An 11,442-nucleotide genomic window follows, 5' to 3' on the forward strand; every position below is an offset into this window, starting at 1 on the left:
ATATCCAAAATCCATTTTAAAACAGATTTCCCCTTTAAGTAAGAAAAATATTACTGATGGTTTAATTTATTTACACTGAATAAAGTTTAATTTATTTACACTGAATTGCTGCTGTAAGCTTTTCCTCCATGTGGGAATGATGCCTTTTTTGTCAGTTTTGTTCACAGAATATGCCATGCTTCCAATATGAGCCTCAACACCAGTTCAGTAACGATGTCCTTGACGAACACATATCCAGTGATGAGAGACGCTGGCATCCAACATGGATATCACTGGCCCGAGAATGAGGACTCAAACCAGGATGACACTGTTCTCGACAGCAGCAGCCCTTTAACTAGTTTACAGAATTTGACTGTGCCATTTGACCCACTGGGTGGACATGCAGTCTGGCAGGTTATTGTGATTGTTTTTTTTACTGGTTCTTTGTCCCTGGTCACTGTGATTGGCAACATACTGGTACTAGTGTCATTCAAAATTAACAAAGCACTCAAGACAGTGAACAACTACTACCTGCTCAGCCTTGCATTTGCGGACCTGACTATTGGCACCCTCTCTATGAACCTGTATACTACATACATCATTATGGATACTTGGGCTTTGGGAAACTGGGCATGTGATTTATGGCTTGCTATAGACTATGTAGCCAGCAATGCTTCAGTTATGAACCTCCTAGTCATTAGTTTTGATAGATACTTCTCTGTGACTAAACCCCTTACATATCGAGCTAAAAGAACAACTAAACGGGCTATGACCATGATCTGCTCAGCTTGGACCATCTCCTTTGTGCTCTGGGCCCCTGCCATCCTGTTCTGGCAGTTTGTTGTTGGGGAACGCACTGTGCCACCTGGAGAGTGCTATATCCAGTTCCTGTCTGAGCCAATTATCACATTCTGCACAGCCATTGCCGCTTTCTACCTGCCGGTCTCCATCATGACATTTCTCTTCTGGAAGATGTACAAGGAGACAGAGAATCGTTCCAAAGACCTAGCTGGCCTGAAGTGCTCTGGCAATCAAGGCAAACATGACAAGGCTACCACCGGAGGTTCCAAGAGCAATAGCAACACTGATCTTAACCAACCAGTACAGAATGACCAGACAGAGTCAGATGAGGATACTAAAGAAAGTCAGACTGGCAAACCAGCTTCAAAGTCTCCCTCTTCTAGTGTCACCATGGCAAAGCGCTTTGCCTCAAAAGCCAAATCACACTTCAGCAAACGTAAAAATCAGTCAGTGGTGAAGGAAAATAAAGCTGCTCAGACACTGAGTGCCATTCTGTTGGCTTTCATCATTACATGGACACCATATAATATCATGGTCCTAGTAAACACATTCTGTACTGGCTGTATTCCTGAAACACTTTGGGCTCTGGGTTACTGGCTCTGTTATGTGAACAGCACCATCAACCCTATGTGCTATGCCCTCTGCAACAAGAATTTCCGTGATACATTCAAAATGATCCTACTCTGTCAATGGAATATGCAGAAGCAGAATAAGCCACAATTTCAACAAAGGCAGGCACCGGCCTTTCGTAAAAAAGAGCCACTTTAGGATAAAGGCTTTGTTTCACTCTTTGTTTAGTAGTAGTTATTAGACTGCTCTTAGAGTTACTTGTGAAAACATGCCTTACACTCTTTGTAGGCTACATTGTTAGTTCCTGAAGACACAGTAAAGCACTATAACAAAAAATTCTCCAAATGAATAATTCTCAATTCCCTGTTCTTCATACAATTCAGATGTTTTTGCCAATGTTTTCATACATTTTGAAAAATGTAAATGATAACATTGCAGTTTACCACACTGCTATTAAGGTTATATTTTCCCATGTGTGCAAGTCACCCTACGAGCATTCTGCTTAAGTAATACTTAAGTCTATTATTTATGCACATGCATGAACAGTTACACATTTTTTGCAACTGTCAACCCACAGTAATCATCCACTTGTTTTTCCAGTCCTCATCAAATTAATTAGTGTTCTGTCTCTGAGTTTGTGTCTGTATTTTTCTTTTTATTAAAAAAAAATGAAATTGCTGTAGCAACACAACAAGGTGTCAGTGTGAAGCTTATTACAGGTAGAGAACTGAAAAAAATCAGTTGTGTATGATAAAAGAGGCTGATGTCACTTGCCTTATGGGATATGTGGGAGTTATAATTTACCTTATGTCCACCTCCAGTGCTTTATTACTGGGACTCAACAGGTAGATGCACTATCTATCACTGTGCGTAGGTAACACCAGTTACAGTAGCCTATAGCTAAAAGGCAGCTATAGCCTAAATAGTGTGACTTATGCTAAGCTAGGCTAATAATGTAAAATTGGGTTATTTCACGCACAGAGAAGAGAACAGCATCTCATCTGGGTTAAACGGCAAGTAAGCTCATTTCACAATTTAAGATATCCTTTAAGATCTGCATTAGACCTGGTGTATTTTTATATAAAGCATGAGAGATGGATGCATGGTTAACTAGAACTCATTTTAACATACATAAGTTACAGTGGGTAGGCCTACTACTTCGAATTGTCTGGATTCACGCGTGATTTTCACGTCTTTTATTTATATTTCCCCCCCATGGCAGTGAAGCTGCCATGACCCAAACAACCACCAGGTGGCACTTGTGAGCAGGGTTAGGAATGTCGGCTTTTGCCACTTTGAGTCTATGACCGCCAGTATGCTACAGTATGGACCATATATTTGGGGGCCAAGCAGCAAAGCTGCGAGGCAACCCATAGTGATTCTATGTGTTATTATTATTATTATTATAACGAAACACTCATTTGCCATTGAACCATACAGTAAAAAGTTAGGAAATTTGGCACATTGATTCGGTATAGTCATATGATTTATTTCACTAAGTTTCATGTCAAGTGCTCTAGCGCCCCCAATGTGTCAGATTTTGCATTACATCTATGCGCTTAAAGGCCGTGTTGCAGGGTTCATTTTCCAACGAATTTGCACAATTTGCTTGTTGATAATAAACATTTAAACTGTTATCCATTGTATTTGATGTTGTTGGGTATCACAAAACGGAATATAATACGAAAAAGCAGGTACTATTTCACAGCATTTGAAGTGATTCTCCTTTCCCCCACAATGCATTGCATTACGTCACCTTGGGGAGACTACAGACCAAAGCCCACCTTGAGACCCTTGAGAGTAACGAGAGAGGAGTAAAGAGAGACGAGTAAGGGATTGTTCAGCAGTAGATAGCGCAGATTATAGATAAATAGATAGGCTATAGATAGCCTAGATATGTATATATGTGACCGGTGGAATACACTCTGCGTTGTGATTTGCTGTTTTTCAGTGACTGACGTGACACGGGATGACGATGTATTCGCGGGCTTTTATTCTCTGCAAAACGATAGGGACAATACAGTGAAGCAGGCAGTAGGTTCTCCTTCCCCAACTCCTCTTCCCCAGAGTGACAGAGACAGGGCCAAAGCACAGGTAACCCACACAAAACATACTAAATACAAAATAAAAGATATAAAATAAAAGTAACATCAATCATTACATTTAAAAGGTTAACACAACTAGTCGCTAAGATTTAACCATTAAACTATGCTACCTAGCCTAGCTCCTGATAGAGACCTAATGGAAGTAGCTAGCTAGTATGGCTAACATAGTTAGCAACTATGCTAGCGGGAGCTAGCATGCTAAATAGCTGTACAAGGTTACAAGCAAAATAACACCATGACAAAGTGATAAACAAACAGAAAACAATGACACACCTGCAAAACGATAGGGACAATACAGTGAAGCAGGCAGTAGGTTCTCCTTCCCCAACTCCTGTGGTGAATTATAAATAGCATGCTAAGTACTAGCGATCGCTAACAACATACAGTAGCATTATACAGGGTACAGGCTACAGCCACAGGCTAGTCACAGGTTTATTTTACACCATGTGACACGAAAGTACCAAATATAAAGAAATAAACAAGAAAGCTCCATAATAGATAAAACAAAGTGTACAGAAAGTAAATATAGGTAAAGTGATAGTTATGATAGTAGTGAAAGACAGTATAGGGTGAAGATATGTAATATAATATGAAAGGAGGGATAGACAGATAACATACCTCTTCCCCAGAGTGACAGAGACAGGGAAGAGGTGAAGGGCACAGCGAAATATGAATATGAAAAATTGATACATTAGAGGGGGCGGGAGACTACGGAGGCCCACTAGGACTCTCACTGTACTGGCGATACAAGGCAGTGTGTCAAGGCAAAAACCATCTTTGTGTAATTATAAAACAATAGAAATGTGACCTGTTACACTCACCCCTCTAGAATTACACAAAGATAAGGAACCCATACAAGAATAAAAAAAAAATCCTATCAACAGCCAATACAAACACCAGCATGGCAGCTACCTAGAAAGGTCAGACGTGAACTGGGGGGATCAAGTCCCAGAACACCCACTGGGTAGATGAGGTGCCATATACACCTCAACAGTATGGCTAAACTAACAGTATTTCACAACAACTGTGGCATACATTATGCACACCAGAAAAACAATTCTCACACGGAAAACTGACTCTGAAGTCATGCCGTAAGGCAAACCTGAAATAACCTCACACAGTAAGCTACACATGAATAACATGACCTACAGCCTCATCCCCACCCAGGATGCTTTGCAACTGAGCCATAGATTCTATCAATCTACATACAGGACGAATAACTCTACCAAACCTAGATGTAGGAAGGGGATGAACGTAGTCAGGATGGTCAGTAACAGTGTTGCGTGCGGGGATAGGAGGGGCAGTGAAGTCAGTATGGTCAGTGTTGTGTGGGGGGTTAGGAGGGGCAGCAAATGTGACATGTTGTGCAGCATCACCAGGGTCAACCTCAGCACCAACAGAGGCATCAGGGACATCACAAAGAGGCACATCTAAATGTAGGGACCCAGGAACAGCCACAGTAGAGGCCACATCAGGATGGAGGGAACCAGGAACAGCCACATCAGAGGCCACATCAGTATGGAAGGAACCAGGAACAGCCACATCCGACACATCAAAGTCACTCTGGATGGAAGACTGTTCAGCGACCCAGGAAGAGGTGCGGTCAAGAGAGCCATCCTGGCATGACAGGTCAGCGCCAGTAGGGGGCAGGGCATCCTCAAAAGAGTGGTCTGACAGGTGGGCTTCAGACACAAACTCACCCGAAAAGTCAAATCCTGCTTCTTGGCTCAAAGTGGCATCGTCCGGAGAGGCACTGAGTGGCAAAAAATTGACAGGAAGCAGGAGGTTTCTGTGAAGCACTCTCGTGTTACCTTCGCTGTCCTGGACTTTGTAGATGTGGAGACTAGGCTTCGAGGCCACAACAATGTAAACATCATGCTCCCATCTGTCAGCGAGCTTACGTTTTCCTCTGCACCCTTTGTTGGCTACAAGAACACGGTCACCGATGGAGAGCGCCAGCCCCTTCACTCTTTTGTTGTACTGGTCAGCCTGGTGTCTTTGTTCAAGCCTTGAGTTCCTCTGAGCGACTTGCATGGCTGACTGGAGATCGCAGGCCAGGGACTTCACATACGTGTCGTAGTCTGCAATCCCCTCATCATGGCTCACATTCCTGAACATCAGGTCAACAGGCAGCCTCGGCACCCTGCCAAACATCAAATAGAATGGCGCAAACCCAGTCGTTTCATGTACTGTACAATTATACACAAACGTCATGGTCTGAACCATCTGGGGCCACTTCTGTTTTGACTGTAGAGGCAGGGACCTCAGCATGTTTCCCAACGTCCGGTTGAATCTCTCTGTACCACCGTTGCCCATCGGATGGTAAGGAGACGTGTGAGACTTGTGGACGCCAGCTAACTCCATAAGCTCCGCGATGAGATCACTCTCAAAAGATGCTCCCTGGTCAGAGTGCAGGCGGGTGGGAAAGCCGTAGACACAAAAAAAGTTATCCCATAGCTTCTTTGCTACCTTCTTAGCAGTCTGATCTTGACAGGGAAACGCGTGGGCCATTTTGGTGAAGTGGTCGGTGATGACCAGGACATCCACAGACTTGTTGTTCCTGTCCTCAGCTGTCCAGAAATCAATACAGACAAGCTCCAGGGGGGCAGATGTTCTGATGCTCCGCAGGGGAGCTCTGGCAGCTGGCTCAGGGGTTTTGCTGAGAACACACCTCATGCAGGTCTTGACATGGTTTCTGACATCCTTCTCCATGTCATACCAGAAGAATCTCTGCCGGGCAAGGGAGAGGGTGCGGGGCTGACCCTGGTGACCAGCCAGATCATGAACACCAGCCAACGCATCACTCTTCAGAGAGTCAGGCACGACGTACTGAAACCTCTTGATGTTGGTAAGTGGGTCTTTAAAAACTCGGTACAGAATTCCATCCTTCAGCTGGAACCTCTGCCATTGCCTCAGTAACTTCAAGGCCAGGTTGTCCTCGTGGGCACGTTCACGCCTTGATGGTCTCAGTTTCCGATCAACGAAGAAAATCACTCTTGCAATGGCAGCATCCTGAAGCTGGCGAGCCCTCAGCTCTTCCGTCGACCATGTGTGAAGTGTGTCTTGACCACCATTACCCAGGCCCTCCAGATGATCACCAAGGGAAAGGGCCCTCTGCTGAGTTCCACGGTCCCAGGCATCCTGTGTGTCCAAAGCAGCTGACACGTCATCACCTGACATGGATAGGGGTTGCTCAGCACTGAGGGAGGAGTCAGTCATGGCCTGAGGATGACAAGTGAGGCGAAATACATCTTGAACACAACTGTTGTCCACGTCAGAGGCTTGCTGCAACAGATCTGTGTATGACTCAGACAGGAGCCGCTGGCTGACAGGCTTCACGAAAGGGTCACGACTCAGAGCATCAGCCACCACGTTCTTGGTCCCGGGGACATGCCTAATATCAAAGGTATATGGAGCCAGCTTGGAAACCCACCGCTGCTCACATGCATCCAACTTTGGCTTTGTCAGAATGTACGTGAGTGGGTTGTTGTCCGTCCAGACGGTGAAAGTGTGGCCTTTGAGCCAGTGACTAAACTTATCGCACACGGCCCACTTCAAAGCCAAAAACTCAAGCCTATGTGCTGGATAGTTGGCCTGGCTCCGACTGAGGGATTTGCTGGCGAATGCTATAGGTCTGGCTCTCTCTTCACCATCTTGAACCTGAGATAAAACAGCTCCTAAGCCATCAAGTGAAGCGTCTGTGCACAGGACGAACGGTTTGTTGAAGTTCGGATGAGCCAAAACCACACTGGTCATCAACGCTCTCTTGAGGTCTTCAAAAGCTGTCTCACAGGCTGGAGTCCAGTCCCCTGGAGTCAGCTCACGGTAGGTGCCAGGTCTCCTGAGCTTCCTGTCATGCCTACCTCTACGCTTCTGGCCAGCAGTCAGCGCGAACAGTGGCTTGGCAATGGACGAACAGCCAGGGATAAAATGTTGATAATACATCACCATACCCAAGAAGGAGCGAACTCTCTTCTGAGAAGGTGTGCAGCTGTCCCCCATCATAAGGTCCTGTGTGGTGAAGCTAGAGATGACATCAACTTTTTCCTGATCAACAGACACGCCACTCACATTGACGATATGCCCAAGAAACTTCACAGACTTGCGCAAAAAGTGGCATTTCTTCTGAGAGAGCTTCAGGTTGTATGTTCTCAGTCTGGTGAAGACAACCTCAAGACGCAACAGAGCCTCAGTCTCAGATGGAGCAAAGACAAGGAGGTCATCAAGGTAGCACAGAAGAGTGGAGAAATTGAGATCGCCAAAAATGCTCAACATCATGCGCATGAAGGAAGCAGGGCTGTTACACAGGCCTTGAGGGAGCCTGTTGTACTCATAAAGCCCGAGTGGAGTTGTGAAGGCCGTGTACTTCTTGTCAGACTCATGGAGGGGGATGTTGTAAAACCCAGATGTCAAATCCATGGTGCTGAACAGTGCATTTCCACCAAGGGCAGCGAGGCAGTCAGACTGGTGTGGCAATGGATGTGCATCCTTCACAGTCTTAGCGTTAAGCCAGCGAAAGTCTGTACATATTCTGAGGTCCCCGTTCTTCTTCCAAACCATAACCAGAGGCGAGGCGTATTCACTGATGGACTTAGTGATTATCCCTTTTTCCTCCATCTCTCCCAGGACTTCCCTCAGCTTGAGATAGTGGGCAGGGGGAATCCGGCGGTAAGGAAGCCTGAACGGGCGATCATCAGTGAGGTGGATGCGGTGGACGAAATCCTTGGCCTCTCCACAATCGAGCTTGTCCTTGGAAAAGACATCTTGGAACCTGGAAAGTAGCTCAGCCAGCCTGGACTTCCACTCATCTGAAATCTCACAGGCATCAATGTCGATATCTCCTAGGCCACAGGCATCCAAACATCGCTTGGGTGGGCACAGTGATGCCTGGAAGTCTGTGGAGGACTGAACAGTGCTGTTACAGGCCAAGCCCTGGGTCAATGGCAGATCCTCGACAGCCAGACATGGTGACACGTCGGCCAGCTTGGTGTTGCGACGCAACCTGACTGGGTTCTCGGTGGGGTTCAGAACTCTCATTGGGATCCAGTGGTCTCCCCACATAGGCGTAATGACTCTCCCTACCAGAATGTTCTTAGGACCTGAACGTGCTGCTGTGGGCTCCACTACTACTGTGCTGCCAGGTGACACTGCAACATTGCTAGGCAGCTTGCCCCACACCAAGTGTTCTTGTTTTGGAAGCAGAGTGACTGCTCGCCTCAGCTTAACTGTACCAATAGGACCTACTGACTCTGGGCCTGTCCAGCGAGAAACACAAGTGAGGAGCTCTAGAACCTGCTCACACTCAGGGGCAGAGTCACGAGAAGAGACAAGATCCCAGTATTTCTTCTCAGACTTCATCCTATTGAGGAAAGGCTTTAAGACGTTGGTGCCTATGATAAACTCATCACGCTGACCAGATATTACAAAAGTGGGCACAAGGAACCTTGATCCAGACACTTCAATCTCCAGCTCGTATATGCACTTAGGGCGCGTGGACAGCCCACCACAACCAATGAGAACGATATTGCTGGGAACTGGTTGTGGACAGGGGAGAACACCAGAAGTTTTTAACCGCGTTTCACCCTCCTCACTCAGCGTACATGACATGGATCCTGAATCCAACATGCCCTTCAATGTAACAAGGCCACTGACTACGACTGGAGTGTAAAAGAGATCACTTGCGCCCTCAAGCCGCTGTGAATTGAGGTAAATGGCTGTGGTGTTGGCTGGCAAAAGAGTGCAACTATTTACATAAATAGATTCCAAATCCTTTTCACTGAGGGTCTGACTAGAGGAGCCCATGGTTCCCCTCTCACTACATGGGCTTTCTAGTTTAACTGTGTGGATGAGACGTGGGCAACAGTGCTCTGTGTCTGACGCACTCTTGGGCACCCACTCTTGATGTGCCCAGGCTGCAGACAGTGATGGCAGAGTCGGTCCAATTTGCAGTGATTGAATGTGGTGTGTTGTAGTGTGCCACACACTCTGCAAGGCTGGCGTGTCTGACTGTCTGGGGAACGGCTCTGCTGAGCTGGCACAGAGCGTGGAGACATGGAGGCAGTGCACACTGAAAGCACTTTGTCTAACATGCTGACCACATGAGACAAGTTCGGCTCAGCTGCAGTGGAACTGGGTGGCAGGACAGACTCAGGTGGAGATGGGCCATATGACTGGGGCATCTGCAGAGCCATAACTGTGGGCTGTGGCTCTCCGTGTTGAACAGTGGACTGAGTGAGTGGGCGTGCACTGTCTGTGGACACAGGCAAAGGAGGCTGACGAACAACACCCCCACTCCTCTTCAACTCCCTCTGACGCACATCCAGCCTCTCCTGAATCTCTGCCAGCGTCCATCTCTCTGCAGGCTTGAACGAGAGAGACACAGCAAGACTAGAGTCTGGACAATGAGACACAAACATCGTGACCACTTCTGTCCCACGATCCTCCAATGTTCTCTGCTGCCTAAGCAAACACTCTTCAGCCACATCAATAGCTTTATTAAGACGAATCCAGTATGCCATAGCGGACTCACCATGGTGTGGGACAGTGTCATAGAAATCCCTCATTGGCATGTTGGAGTATGTCAGTTCGCTAAAATTCCTCTTCAAGATGTCAAAGACAACAGAAACGTCACCACTAGAGGTCAGTCCTGAGCTGCAACGAAGGGAGACTTTCACTACATCCCTTGCTTTGCCTAAAAGACGGCTCATGACGAAGTCAAACTTCTCCTGCTCTGAACAATTCATGCGACGGAGGCTGCTCATCACTATATCTTCCCACTCATCCACCGAAAACTTATCTGTGTGGTCACCTCTGAAGAACGGTGGGAGTTTGGCATCTGACTGTACAGTCACATTCAACTTTGAGGCATCTACCGCCGCCAGGGATGGTGACGAGTGGCTGGAGTGTGGCTGACCACTGGTCTGATGCAGTGTGTGTATGCTGGCTGTGATGTTATCACTGATCTGTTTAGCTAAATCAGACATGACAATCCCTAATGTATCTGCACTTATCATCTGTGTGTAAGACATAGGGGCTGCACATGTGGCTGGTGTAGACATAGGGGCTGCACATGACACTGGTGTAGACATAGGGGCTGCACATGACACTAGTGTGGGTCTGTTTGTACGGGGCCTACAGGCAGGATCCCTCAGGGGAGTGGAAGTGGCCACTGGACCTCTAACCATATCCTCTAGTCCTACCGTATTACCAAACCTCCCGCTACCATGACTGTGTGCGCCACGAGGGCGGGCCCTCCCAAACCCAAATGGGCGTGGCCTGTTATCCCTACGCACACCAGGTGCATCACTAGGCTCAGCTGCATCTGGTGAGTCTCTATCCTGGTTATCACCGCGTGCCGCCATCTTATATATACAGTAATATCAATCAACTCAAAATTGAAGACTTGAGTACAAATTCAAAATGCAATTAAAAAAAAATCTAAATATTTACTCAGCTCAACACACTCTAACTTGTAAAACAATGTGGAGCTCTTAATACTAAAATTCTTAAATGTCACTCTAAAATGAAATACCCCAGACCACACAGACAGTATTATAAGTGACAACAATGGCAATAGCAAACAGCTACAAAAATATATACATTAATATTTACACAGCGACCCGAGTCAGATATACTGTACTACTCAGCATTCAACAATACTATGCAGACAACTGTACAGAATACCATGCGAAGAAGCAGGAGAGGGAGGGGCTGCAGTCCCCGGCGATCAAGCAGGAGTTGATCTAGACGTCACGAAGTCACGGCACCAAGTGTGACCGGTGGAATACACTCTGCGTTGTGATTTGCTGTTTTTCAGTGACTGACGTGACACGGGATGACGATGTATTCGCGGGCTTTTATTCTCTGCAAAACGATAGGGACAATACAGTGAAGCAGGCAGTAGGTTCTCCTTCCCCAACTCCTCTTCCCCAGAGTGACAGAGACAGGGCCAAAGCACAGGTAACCCACACAAAACATACTAAATACA

General features: G+C 46.6%; 1 protein-coding gene across 1 annotated transcript; it reads left to right on the forward strand.

Annotated features, from left to right (window-relative positions):
* The first annotated feature begins 213 nt into the window (after positions 1–213).
* Positions 214–1,548, forward strand: chrm3b (cholinergic receptor, muscarinic 3b). The gene has a single exon (XM_076298839.1). It carries the CDS (start codon positions 214–216, stop codon positions 1,546–1,548), a length of 1,335 nt encoding a protein of 444 aa, XP_076154954.1.
* The last annotated feature ends 9,894 nt before the right edge of the window (positions 1,549–11,442 follow it).

The sequence above is a fragment of the Alosa pseudoharengus genome, unplaced genomic scaffold, assembly GCF_046254945.1.
Source record: "Alosa pseudoharengus isolate Yale_2024_CS ecotype anadromous, Long Island Sound unplaced genomic scaffold, YU_APseudo_1.1 YU_APseudo_1.1_scf_21, whole genome shotgun sequence".
In the NCBI taxonomy this organism is placed as follows: Eukaryota; Metazoa; Chordata; class Actinopteri; order Clupeiformes; family Clupeidae; genus Alosa; species Alosa pseudoharengus.

Excerpts from the sequence above, each read along its gene's own strand:
- chrm3b (XM_076298839.1), top strand. The coding sequence starts at position 214 with ATGTCCTTGACGAACACATATCCAGTGATGAGAGACGCTGGCATCCAA.